This window comes from Buteo buteo, chromosome 6 (assembly GCF_964188355.1).
Source record: "Buteo buteo chromosome 6, bButBut1.hap1.1, whole genome shotgun sequence".
Taxonomy (NCBI): domain Eukaryota; kingdom Metazoa; phylum Chordata; class Aves; order Accipitriformes; family Accipitridae; genus Buteo; species Buteo buteo.
In genome coordinates this window covers 38,690,816-38,714,760 of record NC_134176.1, presented here as the reverse complement: position 1 = coordinate 38,714,760, position 23,945 = coordinate 38,690,816, and the positions used below count along the sequence as shown (strand labels likewise).

Here is a 23,945-nt window from a genome sequence, read left to right as displayed (position 1 = left end):
GATTGCCTCCCACCTGCGAGGGGGAAAAACGACCTTTTTTCCCACCACCCTCTTCAGACTGGATCTCATCTTGTCCTGCATTCCTCTCTCTGGCACCACCGTAACAGCCCCTGCCCCCATTTCACCTCTTCTCTGCCAGGAGTTTCTCCTCCAGAAGTTGCTGCATCTTCTCTTCAATCTGTCGCAGGCTGCAGTGCAGTCCCCAGGTGGGGCTTTGCTCCTTGCTGGGGCTGGTTGGAGGTGGGAGCTGGCTCTCGTTTTCTTCCAGCATCTCCAGCATTTGCTGCTTTTCCAGGGAGAGCTCCTTGAAGAAGGGCAGAGATTGTATCAGCCAAGTCTAACACTTCTGCTCCTGTTCCTGCCTGGCTCCTGCCTATTGAGCCCCTCCATCATTACATCCACATGCTTCATTCAGGTTAAAAAACAGGAATACCAAAATCTGGTTTTCATTTCATACCTGCCTCACGAGGAGCAAGCCTCCACCATAGCCTTCACTGTGCAAGGGGGTGAGAACCTGCAGGCTCCTTTGACATGGTAGGCTGGTAAGGACCCAGCTCAGGGTCTGGAGCCTTGTGCTTCTCTAGTGCATCACCCGTGCAGGCAGCTTCCCTGCCTTTGCTCCTCACCTTGCTCCTCAGTGTGAACTAGAGGCATCCTCTCTGTGGTACTTCTAACTGTGGGGCAATAGGACATAGCACGCTGTTTTCCTGTGAAGTGTTTGGTCCAGTGTGCATGGCATGAATGGTCCTTCCCTAGCTTTCCAGTTCTTTTTTTCATACCCATAACTGCAGGCAAGAAGAGCTCAAAGGAACACCAGCAACAGATTTTTGAACAGACTTGCAGGATCTGACACAAACATTAAGGATGATATTGAGGCTTCAGAAGGCCAGCTGTGTGGAAATTTCACAAACAATACACATTTAGAAAAGCCACTTTCCACCAATACATCAGAGTGATATCAAGTAAGCAAAGGTTTTAATACATCAACACACTGTTTCCTAAATTCCCATGTGGTACATGATTCCCCAGGAACCATGCTCCCTTCTGTGAACAAGGAATGCCTCTCTGCTGCTCCAACTGCCACCAGGACTTAGGGAGTTGCAGTTAAAAAAAAAAAATCAGAAAGCTATCACAGATTTAGAGCCATGTTGGCACCCTCCAGTAGGCTCTAGTCCAGCCTCCTGTTCAGAACTGGTCTGTCAACACAGCAAGTTATGGTCAGCTCTGGCTTTCTACAGTCGAGTTGTGAAAACCTTCCAAGATGGAGGTTCCTCAGCCTCCCTCACTGCCTGCCTACCTGTCTGGTGAAAAGTCACTCCATAGTCTTCAACCTGAGCTTCCCAAACTGCAACTTACTGTTATTGTCCTACATCACATCAACTGGTACTGCTGAGAGAACTTGGGTTCTGCTGGGCTCCACGTCACTTCTAGTCCTTTTCTGCAGGGGACTTTGGCCTTCATATCAGCTACCAAATGAACCTGTTCATGTGCACAGGACTTAACTCTGGCACTAGTGGATGTTAGATGCATTCCAAGGGACAGCATTGCTTTCAGCCCTGGTCAGTTTTCATGGATTGTTCCCAAAATGCTGTCGCCTAGAGGGAAGAAGTGGTCACTCACCTCCAGGGTTTTCTGTAAGGACTGTGTCAGGCTTCGCAACTCTTTCTTTTCTTCTTCCACTCCTTTAAGGGAGCGGGCTGTGAGCTCTAACTCCCTAAAGAAGCAAAAAGGGTGATAGCTATTGCAGGGGAACTCTAGCCCCACAGACTGCGCTCAGACTGTGCAGGCTGTGGATCTCTTAGCGCAGGACCTGCGACAGGAGCTTGGTACAGGCAGCCCTGGAAAGTCAGGAGCTTGGCAGCAAGCATCATGCCTTGAACACACTACAGGCATCCAGGAACTTTACTGTGCCTCCTGATCATCAAACCCAAACCAACTGTTAGCGTGCTTCTCTAGCGAGGGCAAGGCCACAGTTGCAACTGGAAGAGCTCAGACAGGGCAGTCATATCTCAGCAGATGTAGTCTATGAAAACAAAAACGGTTTGCAAAATCACACTGGCTTTTCTGAGACGTTATTTAGGGATAGAAAAGGAAAAAGAGAGGGCAATGGCAAAACATGCCCTTTCAACACTCAGGGCAAAGCACTTGGCTCCTTCCCTTTTTAAATAAACTTGCTGTTCATATTTTGCATAGCGTAACTCTTAAAATGACAAAATTACTCTTGGTGAGGCAACTTCATCATCCCCCCTGTGTCATTCAGCTGATGGTGGAAAACCAGATTCAGATGTCTGGAGCCCACATGGCTGGTCAATCAAACTAATTGGCTCTCTGAAATCCTCTAGCACCTGTCCGTTGCCATGCTACCCCAACTAGTCTGGGGTTTGATCATGTCCCCGCCCTTTGAAAATGAAGTTGCTGGAGCCCTGAACACAAAATTGAAACTAAGCTGTATTCTATTGGTCACACAAGCGATAGCAAATACAGGTAAACAGATCTCAACCGTTCCTGTTTTGTTCAATATACCATTTATCTCCTTCCTACATGCACAAAATCGGTGGATTTTATGAACTGTTTTGATTCATTACCACAGCAGCACTTCTGCCCAGTGTGGGAGTTCATGTTCTTTTCCTGCCCTGTGCAGTTTGCTGCCTTACCGTCTGATCTGTTCCTGCTCCAGCCGCAGTTCCCGTACCACCTCTTCAAACCGGTGCTTCTCTGCTTCCAGGACCTGGTTCAGACGCTCGAGTTCCTGGACCAAAAGAGAAGACAGGAATGTACTCTGCTGACACTCTTACAGTTAGGAAAGTCTTCCCCATTAACAATGCCCAGGACTTTTAACATGAGCTATGTAGAGCCATGGGGTGTCCAATTCCACCATACTTTTGTCCAGAGGGAATTAGAGGGGATTGAAGGTTGGTTGAGGATTTCCAGACATCCAGAAGTCCCAGTCAGATTACCAGGCACCTGGAAATCCCAGACATGCTCCCTGCACAGATCAGCTCTGCTGCACATATACGGAAGGTCCAAAGCTCCCTGGGAAAGCTGGACTCAACATGCATGTACCATTTCCAGGCACCCACATGTGCAGGTGCAGAAAGCCTGGACAGGAATGTGAGAGCCCCAGCACTGCTGCACCTGAAGTGTGACATTTCTACTAGCTCAGCCTTACTTCCCATCCCCACTGGGACAGGAAAACACGACTGCACAGTTACAGCTTTCCACAGTTTAATCAGCCTGCCACTATCTTTGTGCTACTAAAACCAAGCTTAAAGAGCACTGAATGCCACAAGCTGACCTCAAGCAGTGAAACAGTCTCTTCCCCTAGTCTAGAGGAAGCAGTTGTACCCAGACCTACTGCAGATGGAGGGAGATGGGGACAAAGTACAGAGAAGGTCCTGCTGCTGGTCAGGTCCCCTCGCAGCCTTAGCTGCTAGGCAGAACTTCTGCTGCAGGCCCAGGTAGGTCACGAAACAGCACTGATGCCAGATAAATTCATAATACCACTCTTGCTCCATGGTGCAGATCCACGGTTCAAGCTGCTTTCCCAACATATTGCCCTGAAGCCTTCAGGCTCACAGCAGACCAGACCATTAGAGCTCAGTGAGCTATATATTCATTCCTTCATCAGTGCCAAACTCCTTTAAACTAACCCAGCCCCATCTGCTCTGTGGTCAATGGAGATACCGTGCATGGCTTTGTAAGAGCAGAGATTTGTTCCAGGGTCTTTAGAGAGGGGCATTTCCCTCCCTATGCCTGTGGGTTGTGCAGCAGGCTACCTCACCAGAAAGGGATGTCTCCCTGCAAAAGTAGAAGTAGCTTACCCCTGAAGGAGTGTCCAAGCTACCTTTGGACTTTGCCTCTGCAGAAATGTACCCAGGAAAAACCTAGGCCTGAGAAGCCTAGGTCAGCATTGCCATCTTTTGCTAAAGAGGGACAACAGTCATTTTGGATTAACTGGAAAAGAGAGCATGCGGCAGTTTGCAAGATTGGAGTGTGGTGGTCTACATCCATGCCCGGTTTCCTACCGTGTAATAGGACAACCCATTTGCAAAGCTATCTTGCAATAACTTTATGATGGTGCTATGAAAAACAGTATAGATTTGGTGCAAATATGAGAATGAGCTACTTTTATTATATTAAGCAAATACAAGTTAGGAATAGTTTGGAAAACAATAATAAACTTGGTAAATTAAGTAATAGTCACATCTAAGGGAGAAGTTTCTTGAGTTTTCCCTAGTGCAATGTTTATTTTTCTCCCCATCTCTGGTACATCCAAAGAACAAACCACATTGCTTTTTGCTGCTCCTTGTTTCTCACAACGGTACGTCTACACTAGGACAATGTCAGGTCTATTTATTTGCTTTCTAACTGTGAAGGTGAACAAGTTGATTGCCACAGTCTTATTGAATCTACCAAAGAACAAGTGTATAATTCAACCCAGTGAATATGAATTCAATCTGATCTTCCTCCCTGGTCCTCCTGGAGACATAATCACAAGCACATCGCATGGGAAGCACCTGGGAAGGGGAGCAGGGATACATCTCCAGGACCCATCCACAGCACAGCTCTTATTCCTGTCTTCATCCACAGAGCCCAGAGGTTGGCTGGAGACTCTTCTGGCTCTGCAGCCTCCCTTCCTGAACCCTGGCATGCCTTCAAACCAGCAACTCCCAACCTCCCAGTCCTGCCACATGGAAGCTGAAGGAAATTGGCTTGTGATGAACACTTACCTCTTTTTGCTCCCTCTGCAGACACAGCTCTTCTGTTTCTTCCATTAGCTTATCTGCAAACACACACACAAAGGCAAAATGCAGAGAAAAGCAATTTATATCCTGGGGATATTTATGAGCATGAAATACTGACTGTTTGAAGCTTGAAAATGCGGCGTTCCCTATTGCTCTCTGTGTATCTGTCTGGGAGGCTCCAAAGGCTGAGATGACGCTAATGGGATGTTCTGTAATTTCCCTCCTGCCAATAACTTAATAAACTAAACAACCATATTGCTGCCTACTCCTTCTAAGGTTTCCTCTCAATGTTCTTAAAGAGCATTAACGAACTAACCTTTGCAATCCTCTAGCTGAGTCAGGAAAACATGCTTATCTCTGCTTCACACGTGAGGAAGCAGAGGCACAGAAAGGTTAAGTGGGTGCACAGGGTCGCACACCGCGTAGCAGCAGTCGGTTCTCCTGCAGCTCAGCGCCTGTCCCTACCCACCTAGCTCATCACCCTCTCCTTCAGCCCCCTCGGCATCACTACCAGCTCCCTGTTGTCACCTTGGGATGCCCCAGCCAAGGCCAGAAATCAATCCTCTATTTTAGTCAACAAAACTTGTAGCTGCTAAGAATAGTTCCACTGAACATCAGTTGCTCTTGTCTGCTGAGAAGGACACGTGCCCACCAGAGACTCTGCTCTGATCCTTACAGCGTGACCTGATGTACGTACATTGTGCTACGCTCTAACCTTACACAGAGGCTCTGCCTTAGGCAGCTCTTAGTCACGCTTGCAGGAAACTAGACAGAAACACATTTCTCCTAGTTAAGCCTAGGGTTTAGCTCTCAGCTCCGCCACCTGGCTGCCGTGGGAGCAGGGTCAGATTCACTGTAGCACTTTATGATTAAGTCTTCCCCATATCAGGCGAGGAGGATGCTACTGGCTCCATTTTTACTGGGGACCTGAAGAGATTACTACTGCTGGCAGGATTACTACTGCTAGGAGGAATGCAGACCTCTACCTCCTGCCTACAGCAGGGCTCCTGGTGCCAGAGCAGTAGTGTTATATTTCTAAAGCTCTGCTGACCACCACTGCTGCCTTTCCTTCCCACTCTTGCCCCCTTTCTCCTTTCTGGGACCCAGCACAGCTGCACTGTAATTACAGAGAGGCACCTTCCCTTTTCTGCCCTTCCTGGGGGGGGCAAGCCCAGGGCTTGATGGGCTTCTGCAAAGTCCCTGCCCGAGAGAAACCTGGATCCCAGCTGGGGGGCAGGTGGACGGTAACTCCAGGAGGATTCCGGGAATTCCCCAGAGCAGTGTTTGCTTCCTCCAGAGAGCCCTGACCGGCTGCAAGGAGCAGTGCCTGACCTCAAAGCTTAACTACAGGATGGACACAGGTCACTGAAGGTAAGGCTAATGAGGCAGAAGCCTCAGCAGTTATACAGGAAAAAATAGACAATTGCTGTCAAAAGAAAGTAACCAGCTGTGACAATTGATCAGCTCTAAATGTTCTTGTCATGGGCCAAAGAACACAGTTAAATACATATTTTATATTCCAAATATCTCCTTTTTGCCACAGAACACATATTCCTCTATTCCTCCATCACCTTGTCTTTTATTGTACTGGGGCCCTCTTTAGTCTCTTAGGCTCTTTAGTCTGCTCTGGTGGTTGCAAAATAAAGTTTTGACAAAACTTTCCTGTTTCTAATTTTCCTCCTGTCTCTCCAGGTCCTCTTAGCACTCCCTGTTATCCCTTTGTCAGGTGTGGAACCACTCCTCCCTGCCTGCCTCACATATGAGCCCATCCATCAGCTCAGACAGGTGAATGGCGCTTAGAAGGCCAGAATGAACATGCCTTGATACTTGAATTATGATCATTGTTACATGTAAGACCATATATTGAGATCACCCCTGATCAGCATGGATGCTGAAATGCAAAAGGCTCTTCAAGATTCCTCCAGTGGCTTGATGAGTAGGAGCAGATACCACAAGCCCCTGCTCAAGGCATCACCAACCTGAAGCACCCAAAGTTGCTGCTAACTTGTTTAAAGCACACTACTGTCCAGACAAGGGACTGGGCTCACACGTGTCAGCTCCCAAGTCAGAAGGGCTCTTACACCTTAGGGAATGTTCTAACTTAGGAGGCATCTGGGTTAAAAAAGGCTACTCCCTTACCTCTTGCTATAGGCAATATGGGGAAGAGGCAGCTGGACCTCCCAAGGCAATCAGAGCACCCAAGGTACTGCCATCCAGAGGCTGGTTTCTGAGCAGTTGATTGGACTAGATAACCTCCAAAAGTCTCTTCCAACCTAAATTATTCTACGTTCATCTGGAGCAACTGCTCTCTCTCTGTTGCCCATGGAGAGAGCAATGACAAATTAGCCATGGCCATTAGACAGCTCAAACAAGCCCACGTAAATGCTCCCACTTCCAATATGAACAGTGTGAGCAAATGCAAAGACCAAGTAGAGAAAGACAAAAAAAACAGCTAGAGGAGGAAAACTCATGCATGAAAAGCTGCAATCAACCTCAGAAATACCAGTCCTGTGCGATTCAGGGAGACAAAGGTATTGGCTGTTTGCCTGGTGAGCAGCTGAAATCAGCACATCCAAACTTCTCAGGGGCAGCAAATATTTGTACAGTCCAACCGTCAGGAGCTGCAGGACTCAGCATGCTGGCCAAAGCACGTTCTTCCTTTCAGGCTCCACACAGACACCCAGATCCTACCTTAACATTTTCATGTTTTGACCCCATTCAAAACCTGAATTTCAGCTGCTGACTACTCAAAAGCTTCATCCAGTAAAAGTCAACAGTAAAAACCTGTAGCTGCTTGGCTTGACCACACTGACAACCCCAGAAAAGCAAAATGGCTATTTTGGGGTTTATGGGTTTTGGAAGCAAGAGTTTCCTACCTAAATACTCCTGTTTCTCCTTGGCCAGTTGCAGTCCTTGGGCTTCCAGGCTCTCGATCATGGCTTCTCCCAGCTGGGCATTCTTCCAGGTCCTAGGGAGAGCAGACACAAAACAGACAATGTAAGAGAGCTAAGGGTCCCACAGAGTGAGGTAGGGGACTCAGCCTAGCAATCTACCAAGGAATTCAAACACACGGACTCTTGTCAGTTGGGACAGGGATTCTCTAAATTTTTCTCCACAAATGAGTTGGAGAAATTTCCCTGACATTCAGTAATTTATTTTTTTTTTAATACGGGAGCTGTACGTCAACACTGCACAGTTATTCAAATGGTTTTTTTCCAGTGTTTTGGAGATTTGTACACTAAGCTTCGTCTTAAGGGCTCTCCAGACCAACCCAGCACATGCACAGCCTCCAACTGCAACAGGATGTACCTGGAACCCGTTAAATGGATCCCGACAGACTTTAGAACCAGATTTTAGCTTTTAACTCAGCTTACTTCCCATCTGCCAGTGACATTATCTTCTGCAGCCTTTCCAATATTTTGCTGCTATAGCCACTTTTCCCCTTCAAATATTAACAATTTATTGACTCTTTCCCACAGCCTTCTATCTTCAGCCTTTCTGGAATCCATCATCCATCCTGGAACCAATCAACCCCTCCTCTGCTAAACCTGTAAGCCACTAGGATTTGGTGTCTGGCCCTACACTGTGAGTTAAGTGCCTCTCCCTGTAAAAACAATGAAGAACCAGAGATAAAAGCCAGATAAGATGCTGCCAAGTAGGGAAAGTTAAAGGAAGCAGGCATATTCAAAGAGTACCTTGTGTTATATGTAGGACAATGTGTAGGACCATTGGCCAGAGAATCTCAGTTTCTCTTGAACACATTATGAAACTAAGCTGTAAAAAAGGCCTGTGTAGCAGATGCCCATTACTGATTGAGTTGACGGGCAGAGCAGGCTTTAATACAGATATTAAATACCATGGACAATGACACACAAATCAAAAACAGAATCAGAAATGGAGTTTGCTGCTCAATTCTATTCATGTTCCATTAGAAAAAAATACCTACACACATAAAATACCTAAAATGCATACATAAAATTCATCCCAATCTATTTATATCGATGCACATACAGGAACAGCAATTGCTGCCCAGAAATTCTGCCATCTTTGTCAAATCCTAAGGGAGCTTATTAATATTAAATAACTGTAAGCCTTCCTGTACCAGGCCTGTTTGCGAGCCATTTGAAATTGTAGCTTTTCGGAAACCATTAAGTTGGCAACCTCTTATAAAACAATTTCATGGCAACCTGTACTTCGTCTCTTACAAAAGCCAGACAAATATATTAAACACACATCACCCCAGGGACCAGGCAGCTCACAGCTCCAGCAGCCCAAGCACTGCCTTGTGCCCTTTGCAGACAGCTGGGTTTCTTTTCAGCTAATAAGCATCTAGGATATTTCTAAAGTGCAAAGGAAATTAGAATGCTAATTAAAAAGGTGATGTTTTGCCCACAGGTAGACATCTCCGTCTTGAGTGAGAACATGTGGGCATGAATGTGTTTTTCCACTAACATTCTCTGATACAGGATGAATCTGATCCCAGAGAAAGCAACAGCAAACAGCTGGGGGGGGGGGGAGGACGGGGGACGACGACAGAGTTTATCATATGATTACTTGGAGGGTTTCCAAAATGGCTGTAGCCTTTAAGGTGTCTGTTCATTAGATTCACTTTTTCAGTGCTCCCTCTCTTCCCCAGCCTAACAAGATGTTTCCCTGTCTGTAACTCAAAGGTTACTACACCCACTGCTCTGTAACTTAGAAGATGCACCTATACGACTGTGTAGCATTTAAGCTTTTATTCCTTTTATCTGCTGGAACCAGTGCCGGTGTGTAACTGCAGCAGGGGGGAGGTACAGGCTATGACTTTAGCTAAGGGGCCAGCAAGTGCTTTTTTTATTTTGTACTTCTTACCAAGTGAGTTTTCATCAGAAAAGGCCACAATACATAAAGAGCTGGAAAGCACAGGGTCAGGAAGGCTCTTGGGACAAGTAGAAAGTGCCTTTATAATATACCTCTGAAAAAAACCCAACCCCAAAGCTGTATAGTATCTCCATTTGCTCTACAGCTCAAACACTGCCTATTCCAGTCCTTTTGCAGCACTGGGAACATCTCTCCAGCTTTGCCTGCATTTTACTTTCCTCGGGAGCATCCACAACCAATTTTTGGAGACACTTAGCACTTCGTGGTCCACAGGACATATGTACTAAGCTACCTGGTTTTTTCCCCTGTTGCCCACCAAGTCTACTTTTAACCAGTACAGGGAATGCTGCTATGGACATAGAGAGTGCACATGTGCCCCTCTCCCCCACTAGCAGCAGCAAAAGCCTCTCTGGGTGGGAAAAGAGCCTGGCTGGCTGGGAGTCAGGGCTTTGTGCATTTCTGAAAAGCTTTCAAGATATGGCAAGTGTGATAAGTCCAAGCCACACAACAGGTTAGAAGGGTGGAGAGGCCATCAGCTCCCCTCTGCATTGAATAAGCAGTTTCCCTATCAAACTGGGAGGCTTGGAAAGGAGTGAAGAGCTGAAGGCATCACTGAGCAGACTGTGATGGTGGAGGTAATAAGCAATTGTGCAGGCACACACACACACCACCCAGCCCTAGATGTAAAGAGGCAGCAGACAAAATTGAAACAAAGGAGAGAGGAGAGAGGATGCTTCCCATCCTGGGTTCATTTTTTCCTCTTTCCCCTACTTAACAAAATCTCAGTCTATGGAGTTGGGTTTTTTTGAGGGTGGTGGTTTGGTTTTTGTTTGGGGTTTGGGTTTTTTTTTTTTTCCTTTGGTTGGTTTTAAATAATGAGGGAGTCTGCAGGATGATCACAATAAACTGTAAGTGCTGCAGTGCCACCGGCAATACAATCTCCATCTAGGAACAACAGGGCACTAAAACAGGTTGCCTAGAAGACTTCCGCTGGGTCCTCTTAGCTTTCCTATTCATTGCAGATCAATTTACTGGCCCATGGCATACCTTCCTGGCTGCTGCTTAGCTCCCAACCTGACCCTGCTAACATAAATCACATAATCTGTGCTTTTCCTCCCATGCAGGCTCTCATCAGCATTGATGAGGCCGGCACTGGAGCTGCATCACCCTCCTTCTCTGATGCAAGAACAGAAGCAGAGAGGGGAGGGAAGGGGGTGCCTCAGGCAGATTTTCAGCTAGGTGCATGAAGTCTGCTGTATGATAGCAGCCACTGTCTAGCTCCTGTTTTAAACACTAGTGCTGGAATATTGAAGCAAGGACTAGAAAAAAAGGCTGGTTCTGTGAAATAAGCAGCTGCACAGGGCTTGCTTATGAAAACCCCTCCTGAGCTGTGCAGTCAACGTTTCTTTCCTCCCATACACACCTGAAAGATGAATTTGGCCCCCAAATTATTGCCCTTGGCAATAGTTGTGTTTAACATTGGTGAAGGCGAGTGCAGACCTGTGCTATCAAAGAAAAAACTCCGAATTACTCAAGGCCTAAATCGGGGTTCCTCCTCCTCTGCAGTGGCTGAGCCTGCTCACGCTGAGTGGGTGACAGACCTCTGCCTTGGGTCTTGTGTCCCATGGGGCTCAGGCACCCCCGAAGCTTTAATGGACAGCTTTGTGTTGCGGTTCACACAGTACCTTGGAGGTAACAGCTTGCTCCAGCACCAAAGCCAGGCTCACTGCAGCAGCCCAAAGCTTGGCATGGGCTGATCCACATTAACACTGTGTTCTCCATTAATTACAAATGAACATTTTCAGCCTCATAGCATTGGAACTAACTGAGATACCCTTTACCATGCACACATGCACGCACGCACTGGTATTACAAGTTAAACTTGCCTGAAAGAGCAGCTTTTGTCCCTAAAGTCACAAGAGACCACATACATACGTTGTAATGCAGCCAGGAAGGGCAGAGCAAAGTGCTCATTGCTTCGAGCCTCACAGCTGAACAGTAGGCTCTGCTCTACAGACTCTGAAAGCTCCTACCTGGCTTGCAAAAGTCAAATCCCTGTTCAAGTGTTACCTCTTCCTGCATCTGCTGAGAATTAGGAAGAGCCTGCTGTGGTTTTGTGGGACAGCTGCTCATTGCACCGTCAGGCTCCTGGGTGCTGAGGGATTGCAGAGCTGGTGGCCGACAAACTGGAAATCTCTCCAGCATTCTCAGCAGACTGTGAACTCAATATTGTACACATACAGCAATCAAACCCTCTCAACGCTGTAGGTGGGCTGGAAATGCCTTGCTAACACCTCCTCCCCTGGGGTTTAGCCTGCCTCCGCATTTCAGAATTAAACCGCCTTGAGAGGCCAAATCCTGCTGCTGCGTGGCCTGAGCGCCCTAGGATCCAGGCAGAAGGGATCCGCACCCCACGGTCACACAATCACATCAGGGCTGTTACTGACATCTTGGTGTGACCGGTACGGCTCAGGAGAGCGGGGACGGGCTGGCGAAGTCCCAGCTCACCAGCGGGGCGTAGAGCCACGTGGACGGCGGCTCACCAGCTTTGTGCCTTTCCTGTTCTGCTCTTACCTTAACCCAAATTCATACATCTGCAGTGTAGAGAGGTTTTCTGACCCCCCACCTTTTTCAAACCTGCGGACCTTGCTTCCCACACAAAACTGACCAGGAGAGCCCCCGTTCAGTCCCAGGTCCCAACTCTCCGAGGCAAGAGAGAGGGAGAGCAGACGCCACTCAGTATATCAGCATTTGACAGACGACAGCCTGGGGTTGTTAGCAAAGAGCCATCCTGCATACCATACTGCACGGCAAGGCGCGAAGCTTTGTGTCGGTTTTAGAGCATTCTCGTTTAGGGAAAGGATGGGTCCAGGAGGCAAGTGAAGGTCTCCCTATAGTCTTGGGGAGCTTGTCTGCCTCCCTGTAGTCCTTCTAGTCAGGCTTCTTCCTTTTTATCCTTTACACGTCTACAGAGCAGATCAAAGAGAATAAGGAATAGAAAGAAGCTTACACTTTTCCAGACTCCTGTAGCATCTCCAGCCACTGAGCCTGCTCAAACTCTGATTCGGCTGCTAGAACAATGTTACCCTAGAAGAGGGGAGGGGAGGGGAAAAAAACCTGGATTAGAGAGGCTGGTGCCTTACGTGCCTCTGCGCACTCGGGGCATGAACTGGACGCAGCTAGCACAGCTATGGCAGAGGAGAGCCCGCCGCAGGCTTCCACCTCCGCGGGAGGCATCACGTGGGAACAAATAAGTCCCAGGCCTACCACACGCTGGGAAGAGATGCACACGGCAAGCGGTCACGGTAGGAATAAAAGGATAGGGCAACGTGAGCTCTAGGGCTCCTGAGTATCTGTCCACTGGTCTGCTAGTATCATAAGACCTGCTGTCAGAAAGAGCAAGTTTCCTTGTTGGTTGTCAAAGCGGGAGCAGCAGCAAAGCCTTGAGAGGACTTGGGACGCTAAGCCACGCTCTCTCTCAAGACAGTCCGCCCAGAGAGGGTAGGCGTACCTTGGTGGGGTGGGAAAGACTGCCAATCCAGCTCTGGTCATCAGCAGTAAAATGTTTTGTGGGGTTTGGGGTTTTTTTTTTGAGAAGGAAAGGAATCTACTTACATGGAAGTCTTCGTGAGAGATCTTTATGGCATAAGGCATGTTGGGCTCCTCTTTGGGTTCCACGATGCAGCCTCCCAGGGGTATGACACCCTGGGGATAAACCAGAGCGCTCCAATCAGTCAGCAATATCAAGTGTAACTATTAACTAACCCGGAGCTGAACTTTCACCCTTGGTCACTTGTGGGCCTCTGCCCTGCCTTGGCTATCCCAGGAGGGGCAATACACACAGTTCCTGAAAAGCAGAGGGCTTCCCACCCCCACCAGGAGACCTCCAACGGGTATCTGAAAGGGGGTCGAGATGGCTCTCCTGCATTTGGCTCGGAGGGAAGGCTGCTAGCTAGAATATGGAAGCAGGAGCTCCTTTATCAAGGCGGAGGTGATGTCCCAAGAGGGGCAGGCATTGCAGATTCACAGTGCGGTACCACGGGGGAGACTGTGGATCCATCGCAGTCACCACCAGGAGGTCAACACCCCACACACGCTGTGTGGGGACGGGTGGGTGGCCTGCTGCCCCTAACCAGGCTGGGTGAAATCAACACCTTTGGAAGCACATGGGCTTCGTCAGCCTCCAGTGACTACAGAGGATAAAAGCGGACTCAGAGCACAGAGTCCCCCCACGAGAGCTCCAGGCGGCAGAGCTGCGGAGAATGCTGCTTGGGGCTGAGGGCACGTGGGTTAGCAGGGGCTGGCTGCGACTGCTCACGAGCACAAGTACAGGTTTGGAACGGGCAGCAACCAAAGCTGTTAGCCCCACCACTGGCTTTGCCAACAGTATTCTCAACAAGATTAGTTGATTAGGAGATTGTGAAAACAAGGGAATACATCTACTATCAGGCAAAAAAAAAAAAAGAAAGTCAAGTACCTCCTTAATAGGAGCCTGAAGAGGTACTGACATGAATCTTGCTTTTTTTGAGGCTTCCCTGGATCTGTGAGAAGTTTGTGACTTACCTCTTCTTCACTTGCTGGGCCCATGGAGGGAGGAGAAGCTAGACAGAATAACCCCCTCTCCCATGCATATGCTGCTCACCTTGGGGTGGATATTGAAGTATCTATTGCTTTCAAAACTCTTCTTCTCACTCTCAGCATAGTAGAGCAGGAAACTTTCCTTAATGATGAAGAACCTTTAAGAAAGGAAAGAAATTCTGCTAGAACAAAGGTCGTGGCTCGCAGCACAAGAAAATCTCCACCTAACTAAAGCTGCTACCTGAGCAGAAGAGTTTACTATTCCCATCTAAGCCTAAGGTGAGGTGCCTCAGTTCTGCTCGTAGCCATGAGCTAGTGCTTAACACTAAGTGCCAAGTTCAAGCGCTTTGTGCTTGCAGCTTACCACAGCGTGCACACACCAGTGTTGAAGGCAAACCATAGCACCATTTACTCACAGGGGAACAGGACGGCGGTCTGTGTCCAAGACAGGAGCACAGCCAAAGCCTTTTGGCATCTTGACCTGCGCGCGCTCTATCTAGCCCATGTGTTGGATTCAACCTATTGGAAAAGAGCTGCTCCTGTTTTTTAAGGGTGTCTCATATGGGCTAAGAGCAACTAAAAGCTTATTTTTGCAATCCACTCCCTGCCACCCTCTTTCTTCCCATGTCGGCAGAAGCCAGAAGAGAAGAGTTTCCACTGTAACACAAAGTCATATGGCAGGGACAGTCACAGGCTAGCATCCCCAAGTGACTCTCGAGGCAAAAGATTGTCTATGAGAGCACTCCGGAGCAGAAATAAATTTTAGAGATATTTTTAAGCAGAGGTCCTGGCAAAGTCTCCTTTCATTGACCTTTGTAAATACAAAGGAAATTGAATTTTTTTTTTTCCTCATATACGTCACATTAAAATGTGCCTTGTTCTGCTCAGTTAGCCTTAGGTATGCTCTGATGAACACTGTCTAGTAGCCACAAAATATCACAGCTTCTGTAAAACCAAGCCTCTAATTTACTGGAGCGTGTCCTCAAAATTGTGATTAAAGGAGTGCCACTTATAGCTTATTTGCATGTTCAAAATGCCCCTGGGAGAGTCCCTCTTCTCTTCAAAAATTGAGGTTGCATTTACCCTGCAGGCAGATGTACAGGGGAGAGATATCTGACTTAGCTCAAATTTGGTCTAAATCTCTGCAGCACTCAAAAATGCTGAAGAGCAGTTGAAAAAAATGGGGACAAGTTTAGCAGGGAGGTTTCAAAAGCGTAAATGACAAAGAAAACGTGTTGCACTATTCTGTACATATTTTCTGATATGAGAAAAGAGGGATTTGGAAAGAAAGTGAAAGGCAATAATCTGAAAATTAATAAAGAATGCCTTTTTACACTGCATAAAACACTGCTGTGTTAATCACTTTAGTGTGGTCCTGAGGACAAGAGCTCGTGAGGAATCTGGAAAGGATAAGGCCTTTCTGTGAACAACGAGAACATCCCCAGGAAACCCTCCTGCTTCTGGGCAGAAAGCCTCCACTGAGAGGGATCAGGAAGACACTTCTCTGGGCAGCACTTTCCAGTTGTGCAGCCTGGGGATTCCTGCACCTTCCTCCGAAGCCACCGTTAGCGATGGGCTACAGGCTGAAAGGTCTGATCCACAAGAGCAGTTCTAATACCTCCACCTGCCCATCCCACCCCAGTCCTCTCCTGAAGCAGAGGGCACTGCCTCCAGTAGAGATGGTCACAGCGATTTGGTACCAGTTTGGTTCCTAAAGCTAAAGAAAGAAGTCAAAGCTGGCAGACAACTATCATAATAATAATAAAATTATATATATCATTATAATATAATATATTATTGATAATAATTATCATTATTATACTCAGGGGGAAAGCTTTACCACTTGACCAGCTCCTTATCTCTTGCTCTTCTGCCATGGCTCTGGCAAGATAAATGAAGTTGCCGCATGCCACGGAAACATGAGCCATGGGCTCACAGAAGGGACTGAAAAACACAGAACAAAGTTAAACTTCCGAATGCTTGCAGCTCTGGACCTACTGTGCGCCTGCTCCAAAATGTTTAAAAGTGACAGTCATTGAACACGTGCGTATTTACATCCAGAAATCTTCAGAATGTACAAACACCAGCAACAATTATTGTGCCCCGATTTTTTTTCTTCTCCTTGCCCACTCATCTAAACCTGTTCCTGTTGTTATCAGAGGCAGGGGGAAGAAGCCAGCTTGCTCCCTCAGCAGGGCACTGTCTTCTTGTTTGATACTCTGGGGTCATCATGGTTGACTGCCTAACCTCACCTCTTGTTCCTGACCACAGCCTGGCAAAATCTCTCCAAGGAGAACAGCATGACTCAGTGCAAGAAATCGCTCTTCTGCACTGAGGTCATTTAGTCAGTAGCGGACCGAAAAGGTGCTCATTCACAGTGCAGCCTGTCCAGCAAGTTATCTGAGTAGGAGCAGTTACTATTCACCTTCCACCCAGGGGACCATCACCTTTCCAGCCCGAGCTCGTGTCCCAGTGCACCTCCCAGAGGAGCTGCATCTAACGACCCCTCGGCTGGGAAAGCAATGCATGAGCCCACCTGTGGGGCTGTCCATACTCTCTCTGTATGATTGTAAAAGGTGGACAGGGAGATGGACTGTCCACGGAGCACAGCTTGCTTTCCCTATGATGGGAATCTCCATCCCAAACCTCTCGCCAGTGTCCCAGATCAGGGACCAGAATGGTTTCCTCATCACAGTAGGCAGGGATGGGAAGGAGCATCCCAGAAAAGGGGATGGGGGGCTGAACTGCTCACACAACTTTGAGACACTGGCCCATTTAGCAGATGCGTTAGGCACAGCTCTGTGGGACACATAACTGGTAGAGGGGATTCATCAAGTTCTCACCTTTGTGTGAAAAAAGGATTGGTATTTTCAGATATATTTACATTAATGGCAAAGGCAGCCACGACCCCCTGCAGCAGGTTCAGAGCTGACCCTGGCCAAGGCAAATATCAGAGAGAGCTCCACATAATTTCTGTGAGCAGCAGCCTTGTGCTTTCCCGTTTCATTTTTCCTCCCACCTCTTGTCATTAACTCTGTAAGAAAGCTTTCTTACGAGTAGCTGCATCTTCACTTTATGTCTCTAATGCTTAGTTCAACAAGGACTTGATTTTTAGAGGGACATATAACCTCATCTGCACAATAAATACAGAAATAACTTCCTTAAAGAACAATCCTGCCTGGCCAATGGCCTGTGCTAGGTCCAGTGGGTCAGAGTGAACTAGGTACTGTGGGTATAAATATGAAAATAAGGAATAAAAACCAGCACACCACATGGAATGGAGAAAGTCTATTCGTTGATTCCAACAGTCTTGTCAGTCTGAACAACCTCGAGAAACATTTGCAAGACAGGTAAAGATACTGATCTTTGGCTATGTGTGATTTTTAATCTAAATGTTAACCCCCAGTTAAAGCCAGGCTTTAGTTTGTTACATACTTTTTGCCTGCTCAGTGCTGCTGATAATCCCCATATTACAGATTATGCTCCAGTGGAATACAAACCCAAAACAAAACCCAGAACAAAGCATAGCACAGATCTCTGAGAATTTATGTGCCTCTGGCAGATTAATGAAGTTTTAGATCCCTGACCTCACAGATGTGGAGAGAATCTGTGGGGATTTGGAATGAAAATGTACAAAATAAGAGTTTAAAAAATAGTAACAACAAAACTCCACAGCAAATAATGAAGGAAAAACATTGAAAAACTGGTTAGCTGATGGACATAATGTATTTATGCTTAGATTATATTCCCTCATCTATCCTTACCTGGAAGGCAATGACCACTTTAACTTTGACTTTCAGGACGAAGCCTCCATACAACAATATGAGGATAATTGATGCAGCACAATGGAAAGAGGGGTGAAGTGAAGGAGTAGAGGAGAAAGTTACAAGACTCAAGGGCAAGCTGAAGACTGAAGCAGCAGCAAGGTAAGAGCAGAAAGGGAAAAGATGACCAAGGGAGAATGGGGAGAGACACCCAGTTAGGACTGGGGGGCTGGAGGCACTGAACCCGTATCTGAATTAGGCACAGATGAGCCAGCAGAAGAAAAAGGAGTGCTGGAAAGACAGGGGAAGGTTTTGAATACAAACAAGAAACCAAAAAAAAGAAGAGATTTAAAAACAGAGCAGCTTTCAAAAAACCTGGAGAGCAGCAGCAAAGGTGGAAGAGGTGAGCGGACCTGGTACAGCCGTGCACACTCCACATGCAGCACAAGAGCCATTCACATATGGTCACCCACCCTTGGGTCACCCATGTCCTGTCACTAAATCCTGCACTAAGAAACCACTGAAACCGCAGTGTAATTAAACTGGAATAGCAGAGGAACAGTAACAATCCGAGTGACTTGATCTGCCAGAATTAGACACAACAGCTCTATACTGGACGAGTAGAGATACCTGATCTCTGGGGACAAAGTGCTTTCTTTGTGTCACAGAGGGCTAATGAGATTAATTAGCTAATCTTTGTAAAAGTTTTGGAAGTGACAATGGACTGTGTTACGTGTTTACATTATAAAACTGCAGCAGTCTCCCTGGTCGTTCCTTCCAATGGTGGTTTTCTGGGCGCCAGTCCAGGAGCAGCGAATCCCTGTTACTACATCAGCCCAGTTCTCTCTCCCTGGGGACGGCTCAGGAAACCGATGGGCAAAGGATCTTTATCAGCACGTCAGCTCAGAGACTGCAGTCCCTGTCCCTCACTCTTCCTCTCCTGACAGCTCCAGGCTTTCCTGGCTGCCTCCTGCCCTGGTTCTGGGCAGCCGGAGCAGCGCCTGGGCAGGGAGCGGGAAGAGGTGGATGCTTCCCGACAGCAACCAGCCAAGTGGGAAGTTTGCAAGGATGAGAGGGAAGCACATGGTCTGCTTGACTCACGGCCCCTGTGCTACTTCTGCAGCTCCCGCTGCCCCTGTGCTGCACGCACACACGCTGCTCTGCAGCTGCCTGCCTCCTAGCTTTTTTAGAGCAGAAAACAGTCCTAAATAATCATCCTTTCCATCTGTCCCGTGACCACATCCAGTGGCTGTTGGTAGCCCCTTTGCTGGAAAACAAGGTTATGTGCATGCTTCGCAGTGCCACAGCCAGGACTGGTCCAAGAGAAGATAAAATTTCTCTCTCAACTGTGCTGTGTTTCCCTCCTTCCAGCAGCATCCTGGCATCTCTGATGGATTTATACTCAGAGGTATAAGCATATTTTCTGGTTTGTTCTCTACTCTTTGCAACTCCTAATGTTCCACCTTGCTTTTCTCGTTGACCGCTGAGCAGATGCCCTCCTGGAACTGTTCCTCTTAGCCCCAGAGTCTCTCACCTGAAAGGTGACAGTCAGCTTAGAGCCTGACATTTCTGTACGGGGCTGGGATTACTCACAGTAAAAAAGGATGTGTCACCTCCTATCTGCAAAGCTACAGTGCCCCATTCATGCCACATCCAGGGCAGGTACATACCTTGTGCATTTCATTCCAGACTCCATGCCAGGCTGATGCCGTTACCAGTACAACTTCTGGAGTAGGGAAGAGACTAAACTGCTTGTTGTTAACTGGAAGGAAGAACGGGGTGCAGTTTGGTGGGAAGAGGAGGACCCATAATCAAGGGCCGAGAATATAACTTTCCAAAGACAGTCCAGCAGTGACCCAAGCTTAGACTGGTCAAAAGCACCAGTAAACTCAGAAGGCTGTTGCGTCTCTTTTGGAAGGCTATTACTTTACAAGGAAAGAAAATTCACCTTCGGAATAGAACTTCTTGTCTTGGAGAGACAGGGGCTAGGATGCTGCTGATGGCATTCCAAAATAAAGCTCTGAAAGGCAGCACGCTCAGACGTCAGCCCTGGCAGATAAACACAGCCGTGCTGGTCCAGTGCCAGAAGCACCCAGCCCACTCGCGGTCAGCTGAGCACTCTCAGGCAGCGCACAAATACTTAGGCTGCAGGACACACCATTGTGTGGGCAAGGGAAAGGACCGGGAGTGCTCCAGACAACTGCCTCGTGTCAAGTTTTGCTGTCTTCACAGGTGCCATCAGATGCCAGCCCTGACTAAAACAAGGCTCTGCTATCCCTCCCTGCATAACCTCTACTGCTGTGAAATCCCCAAACCTGGGATTTCAATCACCAAAGCACTGGACACCATGCCTGGACTTTTTTCCTTGATCCATTATCCACTCAGGCTCCATCTTTCCCTTAAACATTTGTTTTTCCTCTCAGTGTCTCCAGCAGCACTGTTGCTACAGCCAAATGAATAGGATCAAGCCAGTAAGTATCATACATCTCTTAACAGCCACACAGACCCATCTGCATGGCTGATGGCCTGATGTGATCAATCCTCCTGTTGCACGCTGGTTTATCTCCCATATCTTGGGAAGACTTTCCTTGGGACAGGGAGTAGTAATATTGTCCAGAGCAAAATTACTTCACAGCAAAGTTACTACCTGTAAATACCAAACAGATTAAAAGTAGTAATCTGAGATTTCGGGACAAAATCTACATTGCTCGGAGATCAGATCCTCAACTGTATCTAGCAATAGTCAATTCTTTCTCTTAATTTAACTGGAGCAGGAAACATCTCTTCTCCTTTTCATAAAATAATGCACTTGACCAGCTGTGTCTTGGTGGGCATGGAGGTTAAAGGGGGCGAATAGATGAATTGCTCCTTATCCCCCCATAATGACCGACTTCTAATAACATGCAAGATTTTTTACTTTAAAGGAAATCTCTCCTGCAATAAAAAAAATCTTATTGTTCCATCTGTTCCAGTCTTTTTACTCCAGAAACCCCTTCCTTCCAACCCTACAGATTCCCTGTGTTCGTCTCCCAGTGACCTGTCTCTGGTGCCCCAGGACCCTCAGCTGCCATGCTTGCAGCTAACCTTCCACATCATCCCCACCCCACGGTCACCTCCCCATCTCCTCCCACCTGCTATCACTAAAATATTTACCACTTGCTGGAGATGGGGTTGACTTCTAGGAATAGAACAGCACTAAATAAATAATGACAGAGAGAGCAGAGACGGGCCGTTTGCCTGCAAGAAATTTTGATTAGGAAGAAAAAAAAAAAAGCCTTTTAAGAATTTCTCCTCCGTGGCAAATTACCTTCCCCTCTGTTATTCTGTCCATTTCTTTTCCATAACACAGTCAAATTAGTTTCCAGACATAATTCATTTAAATATCAATGTCTGGGAGCTGAGTAGGGAGCATCAGCACAAATTCCCTCCTGGGTGAAAAAAGGCCATTGTTTCGGGGGCAGGGATGGGGTGGGTGGGGGAGTACAGCATAAAACCTGCATCCGGGTCAGAGATTGCTACAAGCACAAAACTGCTTCCCAAGCAACATTTAACTGTTTTTCAGGCCACACCATCTTCCCAGGTCTATTAGACTAGACGGCACTGTGGTTACTACACAGCACAAAACTGGGAAAGCTGGGTTTAGAAATGGATTTGATGTGTTGTGCCTACACTGCAGACTGCAGCAAAAAGGTACCCACAAAAGGTAAGTACCCGAGGTAGCCGACAGACATTGTTCACGTGCAGGTTAATTTATTCTTCCAAAAAGCCTTGACACACACTGTGCTACAAAGGCTACAATCCAGAGGTAGCTCCGTTTTCCTGTGCTGCCTTTTGCTAATGACTTATTTGTGTCTTTCCTCAGTGGAAAGGTGAGGTGGGGGAAGAAAACAACATTACTTTGCTTTTCTGGCAGACTTTTTCATCTGCCAATATCAAACTACTAAAGGCGGGTAAGTACTACTATCCTTCTTTAATAGATCATGACAACAAATCCTGGGTCACAAAACATATCTCTGGCAGTGGTAGGGTGAAAATGCAAGTTTCTCAGCTGCCAGTCTTCTAACTGAATCATTTGCCAACGACATCTATCAGCAATGACATTATTCTGCCGTCCAGGAGTGCTGTAAGGTTTAATCCATTGGATCACGTACCCCCCGTGAGCAATGAGAAAGAGCTGTACTACGTTTCTGTGCGAATACCCATCCATAAACAGTCGTGTCTCATCATTTGACAGCCAGCAGAAAACTCTCCTGTGAGATTCAGCGATTCGCATAAAGAAACTACACCAACTTTAAGCCTCAAACTGACCTATCACTTCAGTATTATAGAACATATTTCTGTCCTTGGTAAAAGGTTATAGCAAATGCTTTCCAGCTCCAAGCTTCCTGGTTGCTGATACGCAACAGCAGCAGCTTACAACTCCCTAGTAGCAGATGGGAAAGAATTCAGAGCCACCTTCTCCCCAGGGAAGACAGTCTGCATTCGCTGTTCCAAGCGTGCCATCACGCAGCACAGCAGCACTGATGCCGGCCCACAAACCTCTGCAGACCATACACATGCACACACAGTCCCACATGCACAATCAGTCCAGCTTAGCCATCTCATACCCAAAGGACTCAAAGAGCTTTAACAAGTGCTGATGAAAAAAGTCAAGCAGTTCAGGGGCAAAATATAGGAGCTGACTTTTCCTCTTTCATGAAATGATCATAGGATAATTATCCAGAGTAGGCAGCTAGTCCCTATTCCCACCCTGGAGTACACGTTGCACAGGGACTGGGCAGATAAAGAAGCAAGCACAATGAGGTGCCATGTGCGTAAAGCAGACTCAGAACAGCAGGGAAGCTATGCCCAAAGTTTCACCCCTAGTCTCTGCCTGGCTAGCTGCACTTGAAGAGCTAAGCACTCAGGCTCTAACTTACCCCAGCACCCTTAGGCTCTGTATTTCACCTGAGCATCCCTCAGCGACTGTAGCTTACCTCCTGGACCATTTGGCTGACTGCCTCCCAAAGGGTCTCTTCCAGAGCACGCCGTACAGCTGCACTTTGGTGCTGATGTCCAGAGCATCTGAATCTGCCTGCTCCATGGATGGAGAAGGGGATACGGAACTGGATTTTGAAGCAAACATTATAGATGGATCTGGTTCTAACTCTCTCCCTCTGCGTGGCAGCTCAGGGAATCCGATTAAATGCAATGAACCAGAAGGACGTAACCAGCCACTCCAAGCGGCAGACGGAGAGACTGGGCTATGGTTTGAATCAATAACTTGACTGCTCAGCACTCAGTCAATAATTCTCTCCCTGATGCACAGATGATGAGAGTTTCCTCATTGCGTATTACTTCCTGATGCATTACAGACAGCACACATCCCAGCCCAAGGAAAAAAAAGAGTGAAGAGAGCCAGAGATCAGGAACACAGAGAGGCAGAAAGAGCCCATCAGAGAGAAAGCTCCCAGCAATAACATAAGCCAAAATACATCTGCACCAGAGCTGGCTTGGAAGGTTATTTCACTCGACATTGCAGCACCCCAGACAGAAATCAGGGCAAGATGGATGTTTTACTGTCAAGCATCTCTTACTCTGATACATACCCCCAAAATCTTGCACTTGGAGACAGGTTCTTCTCATTTGTCCCAAGGAAAAAGGGAGCAGAATGGGTGGGAGCCAGCAAGTTCAATAAGATTCCCTCTGCCATTGGAAGGCTTTTGCTGTGCCAGCCTGGCACTGCCCACCCGGGTATGGTTCACGTGGCTGCTGGATTTGGACTGGGCAGTGTCCATGCTGCACGCCTCGCTCAGCCTTAAAGGGCCATTGCTGATCAAAGTTATGAGCATAAAATTCTGCCTGCCTCCGTGCCTTGCTGCATCTTGGAGATGTGGCAAGCGCAGCCCCTGCCCTGCCTCTTAGGTACCAGCTCCTTCCTGGCCACAGCACAGAGACATAGGAGTATGTCACACAGCTCAGGCGAGTCTCCGTTCATCTCCCGTTTAGTACTCTCAAA

At 47.4% G+C, this 23,945-nt stretch overlaps 1 protein-coding gene across 1 annotated transcript in view; it reads right to left on the bottom strand.

The window, feature by feature from the left end:
• The window catches only part of PLEKHD1 (pleckstrin homology and coiled-coil domain containing D1), a 30,449-nt gene extending 7,359 nt beyond the window's left edge, over nt 1-23,090 (bottom strand). Inside the window, exons 1-9 of the mRNA XM_075030501.1 lie at nt 22,924-23,090; nt 14,248-14,341; nt 13,221-13,310; nt 12,616-12,692; nt 7,622-7,713; nt 4,731-4,783; nt 2,655-2,749; nt 1,621-1,714; nt 126-304 (exon numbers count right to left, since the gene is read on the bottom strand). Of these exons, the coding sequence (XP_074886602.1) occupies nt 126-304; nt 1,621-1,714; nt 2,655-2,749; nt 4,731-4,783; nt 7,622-7,713; nt 12,616-12,692; nt 13,221-13,310; nt 14,248-14,341; nt 22,924-23,072 (923 nt within the window). The 5' untranslated portion in view covers nt 23,073-23,090. The remainder of the gene's footprint in view (nt 1-125; nt 305-1,620; nt 1,715-2,654; nt 2,750-4,730; nt 4,784-7,621; nt 7,714-12,615; nt 12,693-13,220; nt 13,311-14,247; nt 14,342-22,923) is intronic.
• Nucleotides 23,091-23,945: the final 855 nt, after the last annotated feature.